The sequence below is a fragment of the Microtus oregoni genome, unplaced genomic scaffold (genome assembly GCF_018167655.1).
Source record: "Microtus oregoni isolate MIOR12 unplaced genomic scaffold, Mior012 000046F_ref0000063, whole genome shotgun sequence".
Lineage (NCBI taxonomy): Eukaryota > Metazoa > Chordata > Mammalia > Rodentia > Cricetidae > Microtus > Microtus oregoni.
The window spans coordinates 9,342,203-9,365,869 of NW_024543220.1; the positions used below are offsets into that span (position 1 = coordinate 9,342,203).

General features: G+C 42.9%; 1 protein-coding gene across 1 annotated transcript; it reads right to left on the reverse strand.

Moving 5' to 3' along the window:
- Positions 1 to 2,763: 2,763 nt before the first annotated feature.
- On the reverse strand, positions 2,764 to 14,991 carry LOC121435700 (E3 ubiquitin-protein ligase TRIM31-like). Its single transcript, XM_041635161.1, has 6 exons — positions 14,343 to 14,991; positions 11,918 to 11,940; positions 8,257 to 8,372; positions 7,038 to 7,070; positions 6,495 to 6,536; positions 2,764 to 3,457 (listed from the first exon to the last, which is right to left on the reverse strand). Exons 1-6 carry the CDS (start codon positions 14,751 to 14,753, stop codon positions 2,937 to 2,939), a joined length of 1,146 nt encoding a protein of 381 aa, XP_041491095.1. The 5' UTR covers positions 14,754 to 14,991; the 3' UTR covers positions 2,764 to 2,936.
- Positions 14,992 to 23,667: the final 8,676 nt, after the last annotated feature.

The window sequence follows — 23,667 nt, forward strand, 5'->3', positions numbered from 1 at the left end:
GATGGTGATCTGTAAGTTTTCCCCTTATAAATAACCCTTTTATTACCCTAATTCTGAACTGATGTGGGATTGTTTTATAGTGTCACCCAGGTTTTGTTCCTAGCATCCACATGATTCAAAATTGCCTGGAACCCAAGTTACAGAAAATCTGATATTCTCTCTGACCTCTGTGGCAGTAAGCACAAAATGAACATACATATATTCATATAGAAAGGAGAGAGAGAGAGAGAGAGAGAGAGAGAGAGAGAGAGAGAATGAATGAGAACAGGGCAGTGGCAGCAGCTTCCAATCCTTAATCATGTCCTCTCCTGGGAGGCAGCACCACCTACTGTCCACATAGAAACCTACAGTCTGCTAAAACATATAACTGAAGGAGCCACTCCATGGGTTCAGTATAGGCAGTTTCAGTAATTCAGGCTAGAATAATTTAGAAGGTACACTGAACTTGAATTGATGAGATGACATTAAGATTGCACATATATGAAGTTGGTAAGGAGAACAGAACAGGAATCAAATGGGGCTAGAACTCAACAGCCATGTGTAGGGTCAATTACAAGAATGAGAGTGAATTCTGAACCTGGGTCTGCCTTGGAATTTTACTTCACTGCAGCAGGAAGGAGTGTGATGTGGTCCTTAGGAGAATCAAGTCTATGTTTCCCTGTATCAGAAAAGCAATTAGAAAACAGAAATTCTTTTTGTTGTTGTTGTTTTTATTTTAATTTATTTTTTAAAACTGTCTTTTCTCATTTTACATACCAAATCTTTTCCCCACTACCTCCCTTCCTTTTTCTTCCTCCACTTTCCCTCCACACATCCCCCTTCCACTCCCCAGAGAGATTAAATCTTCCCCCCTGGAGTCAACAAAGTCTAGCACATTGCTTTGAGGCAGGTCCATGGCCCTGCCCATAATATCTAGGCTGAGCAAGGTATCCCTCCAGAGAGAATGAGTTCCAAAAAGCCAGAAAAAGCAGTAGGGCTAAATTCTTATGCCACTGCCAGTGACCCCACAGTCTGCCCATCATACATCTGTCATCCACATTCAGAGAGCCTAGTTTGGTCCTATGCTGGTTCCCTCACTGTCAGACCAGATTGGAAAGCTTCCATTAGCTCAGGTAAGCTGTTTCAGTGGTTATCCCCATCATGGTCTTGACATCTTTGCTTGTATTCTCACTCTTCTCTCTTTGACTAGACTTTGAGAGCTCAGCCCAGTGCTCCACTGTGGTTCACTGCATCTGCTTCCATCTGTTGCTGGATAAAGGTTCTATGGTGACATTTAAGACAGTCATCAATCTGACTACAGGGCTAGGCCAGGTCAGGCACCCTCTCCACTATTGCTTAGTGGAGATCATCCTTGTTGATTTCTAGTAATTTCACTAGTGCTAGGTTTCTGGCTATCTTCATAATGGCTCCATCAATCAAGATATTTCTTTCCTTGCTCTCCATCTCTGTCCTTTCTCCCATCTCGACCATCCTAAGGAAACAAAAATTCTTTTTTTTAAATTGATTTTTATTGAGCTCTACATTTTTCTCTTCTCCCTTCCCTGCCTCTTCCCTCCCCTTCAACCTTCTTCCAAGGTCCTCCTGCTCCCAATTTACTCAGGAGATCTTGTATTTTTCTACTTTCCATGTAGATTCGATCTTAGTGTCTCATTGTTGTGTAGGTTCTCTGGGATTGTGATTTGTAGGCTGGTTTTCTTTGCTTTATGTTTAAAACTCACTTATGAGTGAGTACATGTCTCAAGGAGAAAGTGGCCAGATATTTTTCAATGGGTTGTTGATGAAGTTTGGCCATTTCCAATCCTGTCCTTTTATGAAGGGCAGCGATGAAAAGCCTTGTGGTTAGTATCTGGAGAGTCTACTGTCTTCTTTATTCACGGAAAGAAGCAGGTATTGGTGTGTACGTTGTGTGGTGTGTGTAGTGTGTGTAATGTGTGTAGGGTGTGTGTGTGTGTAGGGTGTGTATGGTATGTACGGTGTGTACTGTATGTGGAGTATATAGGGTATGTGGGTGTGTAGTGTGGGGGGTGTGTAGTGGGGGTGTGTGTAGGGTTTGTGGGGTATGTAGTGTGTGTAGGGTGTGTGGGGTATGTGGAGTGTGTAGGTTCTGTGGGGTGTGTAGTCTGTATATGGTGTGTAGAGTCTGTGGGTATGTAATGTGTGTAGGGTGTGTGGGGTGTGTAGTGTGTGTGTAGGGTTGTAGTGTGTGTAAGGTGTGTGATGTGTATGGAGTGTGTAGGGTGTGTTGTATGTGGAGTGTATAGTGTGTATAGGGTGCGGGGGGTGTGTAGGGTGCGTGGGGTGTGTAGGGTGTGTACAGTATGTGGGGTATGTAATGTGTGTAAGGTGTGTAGTGTGTGTTGGGTTTGTAGTGTGTGTAAGCTGTGTAGTGTGTGTGTAATGTGTAGGGTGTGTTGGGTATGTGGGGTATGTGGGGTGTGTAGTGTATGTAAGGTGTGGAGTGTGTAGGGTGTGTACATTGTGTGGGATGTGTAGTGTGTGTAAGGTGTGTAGTGTGTGTGTAATGTGTAGGGTGTGTAGGGTGTGTTGGGTATGTGGGGTGTGTGGGGTGTGTAGTGTATGTAAGGTGTGGAGTGTGTAGGGTGTGTAGGGTGTGTGGGGTGTGTAGTGTATGTAAGGTGTGGAGTGTGTGGGGTGTGTACAGTGTGTGTGGGGTGTGTAGTGTATGTAAGGTGTGGAGTGTGTAGGGTGTGTGGGGTGTGTGGGGTGTGTAGTGTATGTAAGGTGTGGAGTGTGTAGGGTGTGTAGGGTGTGTGGGGTGTGTAGTGTATGTAAGGTGTGGAGTGTGTAGGGTGTGTACAGTGTGTGGGGTGTGTAGTAAGCCCGAGCAGGGCCAAGCTTCATTCCTGCCACTTGCATCTCATTCAGTCATGAGGAATGAGTGAGGAAGAGACTGAGGGACCCACTGGGCAGCAGCCTTAGAGTCTCAGGGTGATAGAGCTGTGATGATTTAGGAGCCCAAAAAGGGGGAAGACCTGTCTGTCAAAGGAAGTTTGGAAGGTGTAGATGTGTTTGCTAGTGATGGCATCATAGAAGATGACATCTCCACGGTCATAATCCACATAGATGCCCACTTTCCTAAGACAGATTGAGAGATTCTTCTGGATACTGGAGTTGGTGATTGGCTGACATCCAGAGGACGAGATCCGCAATGCCCACAAGCAGCATGGCTCAGAGTTCTGAATCTGGGACCCCCGAGGCAACTCGGCGACCACACCCACTATGCCAACCCTATCTGGGGGTCCCTGGATTTCCACCTCCCACAACACACGGCCTGAGGAGAGGCCTGGGGAGCCCCTCACACAGTGGAAAGAATAGAATTGTCGAGGTTTTGCTTGCGTATTCAGTGTGCCATCGATGACATACAAGCTTGCTTTCTTTAGATCCTGAGAAAAGGTGAGGTTTAGGTCAGCTGAAGTGGAGTCCAGGGTCATAGGTACTGTGGGAAGATAAAGAAGAGTGAAGAGGGATAGTTTCAGGTCAAGTCCTCCAGCACCCTGCTTTTGAGCTTCTCATGATGTAGCTAGAGAAAGAATTTCTCCTTCAAATTCCAGTCCCTGTCTTCAGAGAAGACTCCTACCTGTTTCTTTTTGTTTTCTGAGAAGGGGATCTCATATAACCCAAGTAGGGCTGAAATTTTCTGTGTATCTAAGGACGATCTTGACCTTCTCATCTTTCAAACTGCACCTCCCTAGTGCTGGAATTATAGATGTGGGATACCATGCCCATGCTCCCTACACCCCTCTCTCCAGTACCTTTCCCCACACTCCATCCCCAGGCCTCAAACTTAGCTCCTGATTTTATGAGGTTCTTTTCTGTGGGTGCGGAGGGAAGCTCCCCTAGTCCACATGGTAGTAGAATCATTTCAGGAAGAGGTCTTGAACAAGGTGATAACACCCTGGACAATTTGGATCTTCTAACAATGAAGATATGTCTTCTCCATTTCCACATTGCCTGGTTCTCATATGGCAGACAATTGGAGCTACTATGAGAGATCAAGGTTCAGCCTGATTTTCTAAAGCTGGGGTCACCACTAGCCTGACTTTCTAAAACTGAGTTCCTGAGGCCAGGGGTTGACTCAGCTGACATGGCCTGTGCCCCCAAGCCTGACACCTGATTTCAGTCCAGAAACCCACATGGTGGGAGACTGACTTCCCCACTCATCCTTTGACTCCCACACAAAGGCACGTGTGTGCATACGTGAGTGCACATGATAGAATGGAATCCCTCAAACACAGGAGGACTGAAGAAGTGGATATTCAGAGACCCTTGATATGTCCACACCCTCATGTTATGGGGCTCAGACATTGAATGGCAGTTTATCAAAGCTACAGAGTCTTTATCTGTCCTATTCAAGACTAGAGCATCAGTGGTCCTGGCTCTGCTAAGGTTTAGAAAGTGGGAACATTTTAGCCCCTCATTTGCTGCAATGCTAGTTCTCCTCTGCTGTGTGTGGGGTTGGGGAGATGGTGGATGTGGAAGTGTGCATTAGAACAACTGGTCAGGGTCACTGGGGTAGGCTAGGGAAATGACCCAAGCAGATCTTACCCCTTTCTGATTCACAGACGTGGCTAAGTTGTATTACTGGGGGCAGAGGGATAGCGACAATGGCCATAGGGGAAGACAGTGGTAGGAATTTCTAAGGTCTACCGGGGGCATCAGAGTCAAAGCAATTGGAGAAGAGCAGCACTGGGTGAGAATGACCACCATGTGGGCTTGTCTTCTGTTTTGGTGGAGGTGCTCATTGCCAGGCACGGTGGTGCATATACCTCTAATTCCAGCACTTGGGAAGCTGAGACAGGAGAACTACCATGAGTTCAAAGACAGTCTGGGCTACATGAGATTCTGTCTCAAAAGCAAACAAAAAAACAAAGGACTGAGGGAGGTGCCTTGGCTGTGCAGGCATGAGGACATGAGTCGTGATACCCAGCTTCTAAGGATAAAATCTGGGTGTGGTCCTGGCACACCTGTAACCCTGGTGCTGAGTAGCAGGGATGACTGGATAGCAAGACAGCCCAAGCTATAGTGAGCTTGACGTTCAGTGAGAGATTTTGTCCATGAAACTAAGGAAGAGTGTGAAAGAAGATGCCTAAGTCTAGCCTCCATCAGTACACATGCACACACACACACACACACATATGTACCACACACACACCACATACCACAGACCACACAGACACCACAGTCATGCAAATACACACCACACACACAAACACAAACACACACACACACCACACCACACCACTCACAGGCACACACATAATACACACCACACAAATACACATGCATACATGCACATACACACCACACATGCACACCACACTACACTACACACACATACACACCATACCACACACACACAACCACACATATATACACCACACAAAACACACACATAAATGCAAACACATACCACACACACCACACAAAGATACATACACACCACACACACATATGCATACACCACACACATACACACACATACACACACACATGCACACAGGCACACATACACTGTACACACAGACACCACACACCACAGATACACCATACACACACGCCACACACACATGCACACACGCACACATGCTCACACACCAGCCAGAGGGAGAAAAGAAATAAAGAACTAATAAAAGACCGGTGAGACGGCTTGGCAGGTACAGATACAGATGCTTGCTGCCTAAGCCCAAAACTCACATGGAAAACTCACATAAGGAGAGAACGGTCTTCACAAACTAGTCCTCTCCCCTCTGTTGTGTGTAAGTATGCGCATACAATAATAACCAAGAAAAGAAATATTTTAAAGGGAAAGCCTAAAGGGGGTGGGGGAGCAAGAAGGAAAGAGGAACATCCAGGGGTGCGCAGCCCACAACTCTGAGGCTGTCAGTGTGCACAGAGCCCAGCTCACACCTAGCTCCTCCTCCAGGAACATGGAGTAAGGGGCCCAGTTTTGCTCTAGAGCAGAACTAAAGGGAGGGGAGGGGTGCTGTCCCACAAAGGAGGCTTCAAAGTGAAAGGGGAAACAATAGGGCTGAGCATTAGGTACTGCTGTGCTCCAGAGGTAGTAGGAGGGGCATAGACCAAGCAGCAGGGTGCACCTGCACATTAGGGGTCCCCTGTTGGCATCTAGGCCTTTCCATGGAAGGTATAGCTTGGGGAGCAGAAGAGGGAGATGCCTGGCCCTCATTCTAAGTCTACCCATCTCTGGCCCCTGAAGTCTGTACAATTACACAGTCCTTCTCTGTCCCTCCTGTGGGAAGCCTTACTCGTCTTTCCAATCTTTTTTTGTTCCTGTATTTTCAGGGGAACTGGGAGCAATCAGGGTGTTCTGCATGTTAGGTAGCTCTTCCCAGGGTCTGGTCTCTAACTTTCCTCTGCTGTATCAGAGCCGTGAATGAACAGAAAACTTTGACCTGCACACCTAGCAAATCCTTGCTTCCCTACAGGAAGACCCGTGTGTCAAGCAGGAATCCTACCTGAGCTGAGCAACTCTGACTTATTCTTCTGTAACAGGCGCCCTAAGATTTGAGAAAGAAAACAAATTTACGTTAATAACAAGTAGTTATAAATTAAAAGTCATATTGGAATGAGCAGCTGATCCTGGCATTTATCCTAACTACCCTCAAAGCTGAACCAATCAGATGACATCATTACAGGTCTTGTCGCTGTGGATCTCAACTCCGCAGCTCTTCTGGGTTAACTAGGCCTGTTTGGTCAGCTCCAGCTACCGACTGAGCTGCCTCTACTTGAGCCTTGTGCAATGAAGAAATAATTCAATAAATTTCCATTCATCATGAACAATTTTAATTAGTCAGGGTGTCACTATGATTACCCAAAAGTACAATAATAGAACAATTCTGTAAGCTTGTTCTTCATTGGTGTTCACACACACACTGGACCTTTCATCCTCAATCTCCCATTGAGAAGACATTTTGTATTCTTCACTTTCCCCAAACACCAGGTTATGTACACACTTAAGGTTCTTTATGTCCTTTATATTCATGATATTCAGGAATTGCTTTTATCTTCCTTCCCTTCAGTGGTCAGGTTGTCTGTGAGGGAAGTCGACAGAGGTTAGGCAAGCAATGGGGACCACACCGTGAGGCACTGATTGCTGATGTAGGAAGATGTGGTACTGGGATTTCTCTCATAGTCTCAGCGGACCAAGAAGGCAGCAAACAGGGAGAGCTGCCCTAGGGTCTCCCTGATGTGGCTCTCCAGAACAGCTCAGTCCAGAACAGAAGTATTAGGAACCACAAGCATAAGCCACTGAATTTGGGCTTTTCTGGATGCTATTTTGAAACCCTAAAGGACCAGGGCATGCTGACACTCAGGAAGCTGACACAGCAGGATGACAACTTTTAGTCCACAGGACATAGTGAGTTCCAGTCTCTCAAAAGGAAAGGAAAAGGGAACTGGAAAGAGGCCTCAGTGGTTAAAAGCACCAGGGACCCAGTTCAGTTCTCAGCATCCACTGAAGCTCCAGTCCCAGGGCATCTGTCACCGTCTTCTGACCTTTTGGACACCAGGCATATACACAATACATGCACACAACACCCATACACATAAAGTAAATAAAACATTTTAAAAGGAAATGAATACAATGAATTTAAATAGTATGTTTTCTTTAGCTTAGAATGTTAAAACATACTGCCATTTCAGCATGTCCAATAAAGATTGAGTGCTACCTGGGATCAGTACTGGGTGATGGAGACCCAGTTACACAGAAGATCACTGTGGTCTTCCATAAGAGAGTACCCTGGACAATATTTTTGTTTGCTTTTGTTTTCATTGCTATATTTTATGTTCCATTTTAATATTAAGTCTTTCAGAGTCAATGTGTATTGTTTACTTACACTATGTGTGAATGCTGTGTTTTGGTGCCCAGGGGTACAGGTGATAAGCAACACCCAAATTGGGAACATACTTCTAGTCCCATGTTCACCACCAAGTAAACAAGGAAAATTTCTGAGCTCAGAGGTGCTTTGACTCTGGGGATGTAGCTCAGATAGCAGAGTGCTTGTCAAGCAAGCATGAAGTCCCTCATTCTATCCTCAGCACTAAACCTGATACAACATAGCATGAGAAATGTTTGCATAATGGTTCTTTGAAGGTACTCAGCAATCAGCCTGGGTTCTGAAAGGCTCAGGGGCTGGCACCAGGGACATCAGGCAGTATCTAGGTTGATGAAAACAATTCTAAGGCAGGTAAGCAAAGGAAGTGGCAGTCACATCTTACCTGTTAATTCCATCAGGCTTTCTATGTTGGGCTCATGTCTTGCTTTTACTTCATTGATTTTTTTCTCCCTGTTCATAGGAACTGGGGTTGGGTTGTGAAACTCAAATTCTTTATCCCTGTGAAGATATGTTGATCTTAGTGGTTAAGTTTGGGGATAGAGTGTGGGCAGGAAGGATCTAGGAGATGGTTCCTGGTGAGGAGGCAGAGTGATAAATACAGTCTAGAGCCAGGGAACTGAGTGTCAGGGAGTGTTGACAGAGGTTTCTGTTCTGCCTGGTCCCACAGTCTTTCTGTCCCAAAGAAACACACAGAGGTCTACATAAATTATAAACTGCTTGACCTATTAGCTTCAGGCTTCTTATCAACTCTTACAATTTACATTAACCCATAATTCTTGTCTCTATTAACCATGTGGTTTGGTACCTTTTATCAGCGAAGTATTCTCATCTTTCTTCATTTGTTTCTGGGTGATGACTCCAGACGTGCCTTTCCTCTTCCCAGAATTCTCCTGCTCTGCTCGCCCTGCCTATACTTACTGCCTGGCTACTGGCCAATCAGCATTTTATTAAACTAGTACAACTGATAAAACTTTGCAGGATATAACACCATTGTCCCACAGCAAGGGGACCAGGACAGGAATGCAGGGCTGAATGAGATCAGACCCATGACAATATGGAATTGAAGATGGGAGATGGACCAGAGAAGAGAGAAGGGACAGGAATTAGGCAGGTAGAGTAGGAAACCCAAGGTTCACCCCATTGACCAAGAGGAATGTGGGAGAGGAATGAAGCTGGGAAAGAAAATACTGATCTTCTGTGTGATTATTTCAGGAGTCTGAGCAGCCAGGAACAAACAAGCAGCCTCAATACAACAAACTGGTGCTCAAGCTTGTGCCAGTTTAATCTGCATAAAACCTAAGAAAGTAAAAAGTAATTTTAGACACAAAAGAACAGAGTTAAGCATGGCTTCTTGGTAACCAGCATTTTGCTAATGGCATGCTGCATCTCCTTTAAGAGAGGTCTTCCTGATTCAGCAGTAGCATAAAAAAAAACCTGTGCAGTTTTCAAATGGTGGCTTTGTGGGCCATGCTGCCAGCACGAACTCTGGCTCTTTCAGGAGGCTCAGCCTTTAAATGGGGTTTTTGGGGAGTGTGCTGCAAGTTACATGGTGGCAGCATGAGCCAACCGATTACCAGAGTTGAGATGGTGAGCGTGGCTCCTACCTAGCAGTGTCAGAGGCAGTGAAGAACTTCCACCATGTTGGACTGGGCAAGCAAGCAGGCAGAGCCTTGTTTGTCCTAGCAATGCTACCACTTAGGTTCTTAAGAAGCACTTAGCATTTTAAGAAGTCATCCTATTCAGAAAAGGATTACAAATATGCAATAAGGACAGATTCAGACATAAAAGACCTGTAAATGAGACAAAGTATATTTAAAAAATGTACATAGGCTTGGGAGAGAGAAGACAAAGTGTATAGAGAGTTATAAAAGGAAGTAAATGGTTTATTAAAAAAACAAGTCTTTAAAGAGACAGAGTATAGACTGTCACAGAATAAAGGAATAAAGATAATAAAATAAATATTAAAAAGTTATAGAGTAAGAAATTAAGCCACATAAAGATGGAATATACACATAGAGTCTGGATAATGTATATTATTGTGTTTTCTTTGAATTTTTTGGCTGTGAAGGAGCTAAGTACAGAGACACATTTCATTGTATGGACTGCTAAGTTAAGCCAACATAAAGGTGTCTTGACTTCAGAATTTGGGTCTAAGGATTTGTTGCTTTGGAAAAGAGGTTCTACTTTTGTTTCCACAGAGGATGAGAACCTGTGGATTCTTTCCAGACAAATGTGGTTTGATGGACCACCCAAAAGGTTTCCATGAACCTCTCCCCCCCCCAAAAAAAATACCTTGCCAACAAAAAGCAGGAAGCCATTTGGAAATAACTATGCCAAAAATTCCCAAATATTGTTTATGTTTCTTTACATTTAAAGGGGGATATGCTATAGAGATTTGTATTGGTATAGATCTTGGATTATAGATATAATTTTAAGGACAACTTTGTTATATGTATATTTTTGTTGTTGATTAAGATATTGTGTTTGTGCAGCTCATTTAAATATGTAATGTATAATTTAAAAATATAGGTTAATAGATAATCATCTATAATAGTCAAGCTTGTAGTCATGTTAGTTAAATATATAGAGATATATTTCAGTTAGATAGGTATTCTTCAAGTCTGTCAGAGACATTCAGAAAATGGTATTTAAAACATTTTAAAAATTTAGACTTTTCATGACAATGAGACATATCTGCTCCTGGAAACTCCAATTACTTCAAGAGGAAGATGGGTACTGAAGAGGTTCCTTATGGCATCGGTTAGCCATTTTGTCAAGAAACTGCTCTTTCCTGAACTGCTTGATGCTATGCTGTATGAACTAGACATGCAGGGTCCACAGAGAAATTACTGCTGAATTTGCATAAAGGTAAGACGATCCTTTGGGGTTCTTGCTTCATGAAAGAGTGTGATAGACATTCTGCAGGACACAGAAGAAAGTGACTGATAAACTGCCAATATAGGCAGAATTGCCTTTAAAATTTCTGATTTATGAAAAAGTCTGCTGGTTAAAGTGGGCCTGTAGGCTGAAGATGGATGCCCCAAGAGTACAGAAGAACTTTGGGTGACTGTCCAGGAAGCAAAATGTCTCTCTCAATTCTAGAGTTCTGGGAGTTGCTTATAATGCACTTCCTGTTTACTTAGGTAATATTACATCCTTATGGAGTCTTTGATGGAGTTGAAGAATAGATAGTTATAGTTTTCCTTATTTATGATAAAAGATAAAGTAATTATAAATATTGTAACTGTAATTCTGCTTGATGCCTCTTTTGTTATATGTAATTTTACTATGTTAAAGTTAAAACCTTCCTTTTTATTTAAACAGAAAGGGAGAGGTGATGTGGGAATCCCATCTGTATACTGTGAATACCATTGGTGAATAAAGAAACTGCCTTGGCCTGTTGATAGGGCAGGGTAGAGCTAGATGGGGAAAACTAAATTGAATGCTAGGATAAAGAGGACAAAGTCAAAGAGAAACCATGGAGCTGCGACCAGAGACAGACATGTTGGAACCTTCCCGGTAGGCCACAACCGTCATGGTAAAATATAAAAAACTGGAAATGGGTTACTACTAGATGTAAGAGCTAGCTAGAGATGCACTTAAGTGATTGGCCAAGCAGTGATTTAAATAATATAGTTTCTGTGTGATTATTTCGGGAGCCTAAGCATGAGGGAAAACAAACAAGCAGCTTCCTACAACAGATAAAACCCATGAAAATATTGAACTAAGATGAGAGATTTATCAGAGGAGAGTTGAGGCAGTAGGGAGGTAGAGTAGGAAACCCAGGATTCACCCCCTTGATCAAGAGGAATGTCAGAGGGGAGTACATATAGGATTAAAAGGCTGCTCTAAAGCTGGGTATTGGTGAAAAGCGCTGTGCCCAGCAAACCACATGCTACTGTGGCCAGCTTGGTCTTCCCCACCTGCAGCCTAAAGAGTTTATAGTTGAGTTATTGGAAGATGTGAACATATTCGGATATATGTTGAATGTTGTATGTGTGAGTGAACCAGAAAGCACAGTGCACTTGGGATGCCCATCATACCTGCTCAAGGTGTTTTTGATGCCCTGGAAGAGAAAGAGAGAACAATGTCAGAGCTTACCTAGTCACAGACACCAAGAAGGGGTTCAGACTCAGCTGGAGGCAGAGTAAGAACACCCCAGTTTCTACTCCCTCTTTCCTCTCTCTGTCTTTCTGTCTCTGCTGTCTCTGTCTGTCTGTCTCTGCCTATGGTTTTTTCTCTCCCCACCTCCCCCCAAACTGCTACCCCCAAAAGTCCTGATATAGTTGGGATGATGTTTAAACCTCAGGAAAAAAAGAGTAAGTATGGAAGAGTGACATTTGGGAGATGGGTGTTGCCTGTAATATAGATCCAGGGAGCTCAACTTCGCGGTGTTAGGACAAAGGTGGAGTGCCTCTCCATGGTTCTTTAAAGAAAAAAAAAAACATAAACAAAACAGAAACCAGGTGTGTTAGTCCTGAAACTTGTTTGTCCTATTATTCCTCCCTCTTGGTTTGTTTGTTTGTTTTTATCTGAGACAGTTTAATGTATCTCAGGCTGGCTCAAATTCTCTGTGTAGCCAAGAACAGTCCTGAACTACCGAATCTTCTGTGCCTGACTGTGAGCACTGAGAGGACAGGAATGCACTAACACCTCAGTCCTCCCCACCAATTAATTTTTACTATTTTAAATCTAAATTTAAAAATTAAAGCATTGTAAGTACAACTTTATTGATTTAGTAGGACTAACTACATTTTACCTCAGCAATTAATGATTTAGCATCTAAACAGAAATGTGTAAAATAAGAATTCAAAGACTAAGAACTAAAAAAACCCACAAACATGGAATAGCTCAAAAATATGTCTAAAGAGGCTGGCATGATTACATTTGGAATATTGGATTAAATAAATTGTTTAAAGTGTTTTTATTAATATTACTTTTTTTTTTTTTTTTTGGTTTTTCGAGACAGGGTTTCTCTGTGGTTTTGGAGCCTGTCCTGGAACTAGCTCTTGTAGACCAGGCTGGTCTCGAACTCACAGAGATCCACCTGCCTCTGCCTCCCGAGTGCTGGGATTAAAGGCGTGCGCCACCATCGCCCGGCTATTAATATTACTTTTATCTGAATTTTTTTTTTCCTGCTTGGCCTGGAATTCCATTTGTGAACCATGTTGACTGTGAACTCACCTCTGCCACCCAAGTGCTGGGATTAAGGGTGTACCACTATGCCTTATTTATTTTATTCTTTTTAATGTAGCTACTAGAAATGTAGCTTGAAATATAGTTCTTTTCATTGCATTTTATTTAAGATTTATTAATTTTAAAGAATAATCTGAAAAATATTTTATTAATTTAAATATATGAATATATTATGTATGACTGCTCTGTCTGCTTATATGCCTACATGCCAGAGGAGGGCATCAGATATCATTATAGATGGATGTGAGCCGCCATGTGGTTGCTGGAAATTGAATTCAGGGCCTTTGAAAGAGCAGACAGTGCTCTTAACGAATGAGTCATCTCTCCAGCCCTATTTTTATTATTTTTAAACTGTGTATATACGTGTGTCTGTATGTGGGCATGTAAATGAGAATGCAGATACCCTACAAGGCCAGAGCGATCAGATCTGGTTCTGCTGTTAAAGAAGGAGGTCAGAGGAAAACATGTGAGAATTGGCCTTGTTCTTCCATCATGTGGGTCTGGGATTGGTGGCAACTGCCTTTGCACAATGAGTCTGAGAGATGCTTTTAAGTAATATGTGTCCACATTACAATTCTAAACTGTGAGCTGGGAGTAGTGGGTACATGAAGGGGATTGGGAGATCAGTAATTCAATGTAACCCCTGGTCACATGACATTTGTCCTAACACTGCCAGGCTGCCTGGGCTGCTTGAGATCCTGCCTCAAAGAACAAGATTAAATGCTCTGGAAGTCTTTTTGGCTCTATTTCTTTTTCTCTTTTCTTTTCATTCGTGTGTGTGTGTGTGTGTGTGTGTGTGTGTGTGTGTGTACCTGTGTGTCTGTGTATCCAGGCTGTCCTTGAACTCTAGTGGGCCAGGGAAGCCTCCTACCTCTGGAGTACTAGAATTACAGAGGTGAGACACCACACCCTAAAGTCACTATTAGCAGCCCCCACCCTGTCTTTCTCAGGGATCAAACCAATTTTCTCCTTGTATTATGTGATCCTGAGGGTCAAAGTCAAGTCCTCAGACTTGGTGGCAAGTGCTTTTAGTCTCTGAATTATCTCCCCTGTCCCCAAAGTACTATTCTGATTATTCTTCCTGCCTTGTTTACAGATTGGTATTTCCCAGAACCTGGCCCTATGAGCTCACTGGGCCCAGCTGCAAACTGCCAATTCAAGTGTTAAGACTGCAGCAGTCAGTGCCAACCAGATGGAAAAGGCAGCAGCTCCCAGGTCCCCGGGGAGTTCCACTCTGCTGAGCTGGGGACAGAGAAGGAGGCAGGTGCCTACCTTGTAGTTCTGGGCAGCCTCATGTATCAAGGTAACTTCGTGGGTTTTGTGGTCCCTGGAGACACGACACTCCCTGCAGAGGAACTTGTTATACTTCTCACAGAAATAATGGAACTTTTCCTTGTGCTCCGGACATCTTGGCACTTCTTCTGTTTGGAACTCAGCAGGATCCATAGCCTGGATTTTCTCTGCAATACTAGCCAACAGCTTATTGGGCCTCAACATATTCTTATTCACAGGGAGTTTGCAGAGCGGACATTGGAGGTTTTCTGTAGTTTTCCCAACCTGATTGATGCATTGCAGGCAGAAGTTGTGCCCACAGTCAGTGGTGACAGGATCCTGTAGAATTTCTATGCAGATGGGGCAGGTCACATCCTCCATTAGTTTGCTGGCCCGCTTTAGGCTTGCCATGATGGAGGAGCAAGGCTAACTTGATATGTGAAAGCCCAGAAGTCCGAGGCAGGTGCCAGTACTGGCAAGAGAAAATGAAACAGGAAGCAGAGGCTAAAGAGCCTCTCAATTGGAAGACTAGAGAAGGACAAATGAACAGGGGGTAGAGTAAATGAACAGCAGAGAAGAGGAAAACTTATGGGGAATATTGTAAAGAGAAGAAAACAGATGGCCAGTCCTACCTCACCGTCTCTCAAGAACAAACAGACACTGTGAGTTCCTCCTTCCTATAACACAGAGCAAGGATCCCTGGACCTTGAACTAATTATCTTTACAAAGCAGTTGTTTGAGAACAGAAGATTCAAGCACCAAAGTTCACTCTACTACAGGGAGGGAGTGGAGCGGCTAAGTGTCATTTCAGGGAGGTGTGCTAACCCCCTAGATCTCTTACTTCCCCCACCTGTCCTCTATTGGTTTTTTCTCCCTGTCTCTGAGCCATCCTTTGTACTGTTTGGCCTAACAGTTTCTTCCTCTCTCTCTGTCCTTCTTAGATCCCCAGCTTGCCTGACCTGTTTCCTTTATCTTGACTAGGAAAGTATCCACTAGTAGCTCAATACTTCACTTCTTAACCCTTCCTCTTTCTCTTTTGTCCCCAGGATCACACTGCTTCTTCCTTCCTCTCCCCCACTTCCCTGGCTCGCTTTTCTCCCACCCCCATTCCCCACACCTCTCCTCTCTTCTTTCATTAAAAACCAAATTGCTCATTTTTCAATTAACTAAAAAGACTTAGGTTTACTTATCTTAATTTCATGTGCAAAAGTGTTTTGCCCTCATGTAAGTATACACAGTGTGTATGCCTAGTACCTACAGAAGTAACGGAAAATATTGTCTCTCCCATGGAAACTGGAGTTAGAGCAGTAGTGAAGAGACTATGTGGGTGCGGGAACCCTAGCTGTCCTGGAACTTGTTCTGTAAACCAGGCTGGCCTTGAACTCAAATTCACCTGCCTCTGCCTCCTGAGTGCTGGGATTAAAGGCAGGAGCCACTACCACCCATAGCACAAAAAACAAATGCCCAGAGACAGAAATTGGGGTTTAACCCAAAAAGTAGAAAAGCAAAGCAGCCAAGCCCCTAGAGAAGTCTAACCTCTACCAAGGCTGAGTGACCACAAACTAAACTGACTAAGTGTCTCTCTCTTCTCATTTTATATTCCCTCTAGTACTGGGATTAAAGGTGTGAGACACCTACACATGGAATTGTTTCTGCATTATCCTGTGTAGCCCAGGGTGGCCTTGAACTCACAGAAATCCATCTGCCTCTATCACCCAAATTCTGGTGTTAATGGTGTGTGTCACCATTTCCTGACCGTTTGTGGCTTTAGCTTTGCCTCTTGTCTTCAGGCAAGATTTATTGTATTAAAATACAAATAATATACCACTATAACCACCCAGCTACTTATATCTTTAATAGTTACGTATTTTTATTTATAAGAGTATTTTGCCCACAAGTATGTATTGCACCATATGCATGTCTGGATCCTGTGGATGTCAGAAGTGGGGTAGGATGGCCTGGAACTACAATTACAAAGGGTTATGAATCACCATGAAGGTTCTGGGAGCCAAGCCTGGGTCTTCAGCAACAAGTGTTCTTCACCCTTGAGCCGTCTTTTCAGCCCTTTATTTATGTTTTATAACACACAGTCCGGGTGGTTGGGAAAAAACACAGAGTCCAGTTAGTGCCAAGCATCTGCAAATGATGTGGGACCATCCTCTGTAGCAGGGACAACTACAGTTCCACAACCCCAAAGACAATGACTGTCCTTCCCCAGCACACATCAGCTGCCAATGGCTCCTCAGAGTGAGGTGGGGAGTTAGGAACCCTCTCCCCTCCAGCTGGAATCTTAGCTGACCTGATGTTGTACAGGCAACCACAGCTGACAGGTTCTTGAGTGTGAGGTCGTTGCCAGGTCGCACAAGGCTGTGGCTGATCTTGTGGTTATAGCCCCAACAACCATTCATTCTGATTTCCTGGGGGACAGTCCTAGGTTTACTTCTGTCCTGATATAAATATCAACAGCATTTCCGTTCATTCTCAAAAGTACCCACTCGTGAGACAGCGGTCACCTTGATTATAGCACTGTCAGTTTAACACCCTTTTCTGTGTGTTTCAATTTAACGTTGAATTAAAGTAAATGTCTGTGTAAGGATTTATACCTTGCATTCATACTCAGTTGTCAGATGTAGAGGTAAATTTATTTTAAATTAAATTATATCTTTAATTTAAAGTTTTTATCTTTAGATATTAATACTTCTTTGAGTGTATAGATAGGTCTTTTGCTTGCCAGTCTGTGAACCACATGCAATACTCCTGAAAGCCAGAAGAGGGCATCAGATCTCCTGGGATTGGAGTTCCATATGGTTGTGAACATTGGGTACTGGAAATCTAACCTGGTTCCTCTGGAAGAGCAGTAAATGCTCTAAACCACTGATCCATATCTCTAGCTCCCAGAATTTAATTTCCAGGCAAGTTTTGTTAAGAAATAATGACTGCAGGAGAAGACACACGCAAGGAGAAACCATGGGCCTGCCCAGCACTGTTACAGTGAGAAATACAGGGTGGGCTACGAGAGTGGCAGGGACAGAATGGTCACGTCCTGTGGAGAGAGGCGGATCTGCCGAGGTGAAGGAGACAGAATGATCACGTCCTGTGGAGAGAGGCGGATCTGATGAGGTGAAGGAGACAGAATGGTCACGTCCTGTGGAGAGAGGCGGATCTGATGAGGTGAAGGCAGCGAGGAGCGGCCTAGGTAGGTGGCTTGCTTGCCACCTTGGGCTTTGGTGATTTCTGGGTCAGGGCTGCTGCCAGACCCATGTCTGCTGCAGCTGTGTTCTGCGTTGATGTCCATGGCTCCTGTTACCACCGAAGGCTGAGTGGGTAGGGATGCACAGAATTATTATCCTCACCCCTCTCTGGCCGCAACACTAGAGAGAACTGGTCTTGTTCCTCACGAGCAGCAGCACTCTGGAGAGTCGATCCTACACTTCACCTGGGCAGCACAATAGAGCTGACCCTGTTCTCAGGGGCATGGGCAAGCTGGCCCTGCCCCTTCTCCAGCTGTAATACTCAAGAGAGTGGGCCCCGTGCCTGCTCAGTGCCAGGTGGGAGAGCCAGCCCCACCTCTCACCAGCTGCAGCACTCACGAGACTGGCCTTGCATGGGAAACGCAGCAGAGCTGGCCCTGGTTGCTGAGGTGTGGCTGAGCCGGCCCTGGGTGTGAAAGCAGGAGAACCAGCAGCACCGTTTCCCTGCAGCATCGTGAACTAGCCAGAGCAATGCTGGAAGGTTCACCCCTATGGTAAGTGTCAGGGAGAACGGGCAGGCTGGTCCACCCTGCAACCACCCAGGCCCAGAATCAGGGCTCTGAACTGGCCCACCCTCGCATCTACCCCATCTATAATCTGCTGGCTAGATAAAGCTGCAGGATCTTCACAACACAGGGCAACAGCAGGATATTCAAGAGGAGTCCCAATGAGGGCCCAGCATCGACAGTGTAGCAGAAACCAGAGGCCTCGAACCAGACCAGTAACTCTTTGCAATGAACACTTGCAAGTAAAGATGTATGTGCTAAAGGTTAAACTGTGGGACTCACTGAGCCACACTACACTTCCCACAACGAGATTTTCCCTTTTCTTTCTTTTACTTTCTTATTCAATTGTATTTCATTTTATTTTAGTGGGGGAGGTTACAAAGGGTGGATACATAAGGATACGTAAGGATGGGGAAATGAATGGGATTGAGATGCATGGTGTGAAACCACGAAAAATAAATAATGTTAAAAAATAGAAGAAATAAAGGAAAAAAGAAAGAACAAAAGGAAGAAAGAAAGAAAGAAAGAAAGAAAGGGAGAGAGAGAGAGAGTTGCAATGCCCTAATGAGGGTAACTATCCGCACCACTGCCTATTTTATCCAGGCTCCCCAGACCCATAATGTATGTTCTGATTTACAGATTTCTTCTGTATGTCCTGTTTCACTTAAGTCTCTCCTCTAAACCAGAAATCCTGTTGTCCAGGAAACTGACCATGTTTCAGAATCACCTAGAGTGTGAAAGATTCACCAAGACACCAAGGTAGACACGCCTGTCATCCCAGCCCTTGGGAAGCAGAGGCGTGAAGATGAGGAGGTTGTCCTGAACTGCACATGTCCCTGTCTCAGAAAATAAAAAGTGGGCTGGGAGATGGTTCAGTGCTAATGAGTACATACTGTCCTCGCAGAGGACTCTATCTCTCCAGCCCCTGTTTAGAGTTATCGTACATGGGATTTCAGGGCACTTGCCAACTCCTTTTGTTTCTTCAACCTCATACATTGCTGTTTCAAGGAAATATATACTACCATAGCCTTATGCTCTTGTTGACATAGGTGTGCCCAATAAGCGAGACTGTCACACACACACACACACACACACACACACTCCAGGAACTACAGCCCAGGTGTCCACACTCCTGGTGTGCTTTCCAGAAGTCCCCTAAGATTGCAAATAAAGATGGTTTACTTGGTGAATGTCTAATTGCTCCAATACATTTTGGGCTAATTGTGTTGTTGTTTTTTAAATTTTTATTTATTTATTTGTTGTGTATACAGTGTTCTGCCTGCATATATGCCTGCAGGCCAGAAGAGGGCACCAGATCTCAATACAGATGGTCGTGAGTCACCATGTGGTTGCTGGGAATTGAACTCAGGATTTTATACTGAAGCAAATAAAACAGGAAAGGCAGGTTACAAATCAGAAGAATTAGGTAAGGTGGAACAGAGTCCTTACAATTCTGTCCAAAAGGCAGAATTATATGCTATTTTTATGATACTAAGGGATTTTAAAGAAACTCTCATTATAGTTACTGACTCACAATATGTAGCAAGAGTTGTCTTACATATTGAAACTGCTGAATTTATACCAGATGATACAGGGTTGACTTCATTGTTCATCCAGGTGCAAGACATAATCAGGAATAGGCTTTGTCCTATATACATAACACACATCTGATCCCATGCGGGTCTGCCAGGTCCTCTACCACAAGGTAATGCAGAAATTGATCGATTATTGATTGGAAGTGTGTTACAGGCCTCTGAATTTCACAAAAAAAAAACATCATATCAATAGCAAAAGTTTAAAGAAAGAGTTTTCTCTTACATGGCAACAAGTTAAGGAGATTATAAAGAGATGCCTTACTTGATCTTTCTATAACCAAACACGGTTACCTGCAGGGAGTAACCCAAAGGGTACTCAAATGAATGAAATCTGGCAGATGGATGTGTTCCACTTTACAGAATTTGGTAAATTGAAATATGTGCACCACACCATAGACACGTATTCAGGTTTTCAATGGGCAACTGCCCTGAGCTCAGAAAAGGTTGATTCAGTAATCACACATTTATTGGAAGTTATGACCATCATGTGTATACCTGCACAAATAAAGACAGACAATGGCCCAGCATATGTATCTAACAAAATGAAACAGTTTTTGCTTATTATAATATGAAGCACATTACAGGTATACCAAATAATCCTACAGGTAAGGCAGTTATAGAAAGATCAAATTGTACTATAAAGGGAATGCTGAACAAATAGAAAGGGATGGAAAATACCCCCAGAAATAGATTGCATAAGGCTTTATTAACCTTGAATTTTCCTAAAGCTAATGAGAAAGGAACAACAGCAGCAGAGAGGCATTGGATAAAGGAAAAAACTTCTAAATTGATTCAACCAGTATATTTCAAGGATGTGTTGTCCTCACAATGGAAACCAGGAGATTGCTGCATTAGGGAAGGGGTTTTGCTCTTGTTTCCGCAGAAGAAGAAAAATTATGGATACCATCAAAATTAATAAAGATTCATTTTGAAAAGGAGAAACCTATTAAAACAGAGAAATGACAGCTCATCCACAATGGTAACAACCATACAGGTGGTAAGGAAAGCCATATAGTGTTGGGGTGGGGTTCTGCTCTTATCTTTGCATGAAATTTACATGTCATCAAAAATTCAAGAGACCCTGGATGTTTGAATGCTGACAGAAGAAAAAATAGCTATCCACTAAGAAGCATCTAGAAAACATAATTTAGTTTATGAATCCAGGTACTGTTTATACTAACATTTATACACACATGCACATACACTCATATATATTTGGATTTAGAGTTAGACAATAGCTCTGTACTTCTCTAAATCCAAGCTTGTTGTTAAAAGGAACATTCAGAGTTTCTATCCCATATCAGGAGTCATCTTATTTGGGACAGAAGGAAGACGTTAGGGAAAAAATTACTTTCTCCATGCCTATTTTGTCTATATCATATTCTTCATTGTATATATGTTTATATGAATGATGTTTAAGTTTTCCCTGATGAACAATAGATTTTCCTACAGATCCTTTTTCTGCAGTAATCTTTGAATTTTCCAGGAGTAAGATGGGGCCCCACAGCAACCACTCTACCTAGTTGAGATGACATCGTGATGTAGACAGCACTACTATAAGATCATTTTGGATACCAGCTGCTTTAAGGGTACACCTTCTCTTATTCTGGCCAGAACTCCAAATGAGAACTTTGGAAAAAAACTATTGACTGCTCAGAAATTGCTTGCAACTATACTAGACAGTAATTTTGGAATTAAACCACAACTTAATTTTTGCAGGATATCCCATTAAGAAATAGAACATCACCCCCATAATAGCGGGAAGCAATTCTAGAAGATGACGCCCCCTATTACAAATAAATTTGTTCATAGGGTTGGGAATAGTGTTCAGGATTTGTCGATTATCACTTGTACTAGATGAAGAGATGGGGTGAAAACTATGTTGGTTCAAAAAAAGGAGGGGATAGTAATATTGGGTAATAGAGTGAATACTTGTGATCTATTATTTCTGGATAATTTACATTGGTATAGTTTTCGTCTATTGATACAAGTTCAAATTATATTTGTTACTTTTGTTTACATTACTTGAACATATATACAAAGTTATTTTATCAGACTGTATATATGCATGTTTCTACTTGGTTTAGGACGTTTTGTATATTGATACAACTTTTAGGGTATATTTTTATATTGCATTATATATTACTCCTACCTCTTATCAATATACATTGTTTACATTTTGAGGTCATTGTACACATTTGTTTACAGATTATTTAATATTCTTATTATAGGTCAATATTTGTTCATGTTTGTTGTACATACAGTCAGATCAATTAGGTTCTTTAGATATATAAAGATTGTATTCTGACTAGATAGGTATTCTGTGGAACATAGAATTTAAATAATTTAGGGTTCTGTTGACAAGACATGATTGCTTCTGACAGCACCAATCTATTCCTGAGAGAATATTGAGCACTGAAGACACTCCACTCGGAGGTTGTTTTCTTCTTGGCAAAACTGGCCTTTGGGCAAGGAACTGACAATGCCTCAACCACTGACAAGTTACATAGTTTCTGGAAATCGATAAGCAGGACTGTCAAATCTTGAAGACAGGGTAAAACAGGTTTGAAAAATCTTCTGCCTCTGAAAATGGTCTGTCAGGTATACTAGGCCTTCTCCAGGGTTGGTTGTTTCAACATTGCAAAATGAGTCTTTGGGTGATTGCTCAGGTAGCTAATTGTCTCTGTCATATATTGCTCACTTGGGAAGCTACTTCATTGTACTTCCTGATTGCTCAAGAATATTAGCTCCCAGAGCTGGAAAGATGGAGCATTTCCTGCTTCTCCAAAGGTCATGAGTTCAGTTCCCAGAAACCACATGGTGGTTCGCAGCCATCTGTAATGAGGTCTGGTGCCCATTTCTGGCCTGCAGGCATACACACAGATAGAATACTGTATACATAATAAATATTTTTAAGAAAAGAATATTATCTCACTTCTCAGGCCTTCGATGTGGTTGAAGATTAGATACTCTTATGATCCAGCCAAGCCATTTCCTATACAAGTCTTAGACTCCATAGGATAAAATGTTTATTAAAACATTTAGAATATGTTACTTGCTTAATATTGTTTATTCTGGTTGTAATTCTAATTATGCTTGATATTTGTCCCTAGTGTATATAGATTTGTATTGGGTTTGAAACTCTCTTATTTAAACTAAAAGAGGAGGTGCTGTGGGAGCACATTCTGTTCCTTCAGCCAATAGCCTTTAGGATACCAACCCACTGGGGCATTGTCTCTTATGCTTTAAAAAGCAGTCAGAACCGTGGGCCTGCTCTCTTGCTTATGGCTCCTATTCGGGCTGCTAGACTCTGTTCCTGTTTGTGCTCAGAGGACTGTTGTTTAGGATGGTGATCTGTAAGTTTTCCCCTTAAATAAATAACCCTTTTATTATCCTAATTCTGAACTACTGTGGGATTGTTTTAAGGCATCACCCAGGTTTTGTTCCTAGCATACACATGACCCCAAATTTCCTGGAACCCAAGTTACAGAGAATCTGATACCCTTTCTGACCTCTGTGGGCAGTGAGCACAAAGTGGACATACATATATTCATATAGAAAATAAAGAGAGAGAGAGAGAGAGAGAGAGAGAGAGAGAGAGAGAGAGAGAGAATATAAATAAAAACAGGGCAACAGGACAGTGGCAGCAGCTTCCAATCCTTAATCATGTCCTATCCTGGAGGCAGCACCACCTACTGTCCACATAGAAACCTACTGTCTGCTAAAACATTTAACTGAAGGAACCACTCCATTGCTTCATTTTAGGCAGTTTCAGTAATTCAGGCTAAAATAATTTAGAAAGTACACTAAACTTGAATTGATGAGATGATATTAAGATTCCACATATATGAACTTGGTAAGAAGATCAGAACAGGAATCAGGTGGGACTAGGACTCAGAGGGGTTCACAGCCCTGCATGGGGTCAACTACAAGAATGAGAGTGAATTCTGAACCTGGGTCTGCCTTGGAAGTT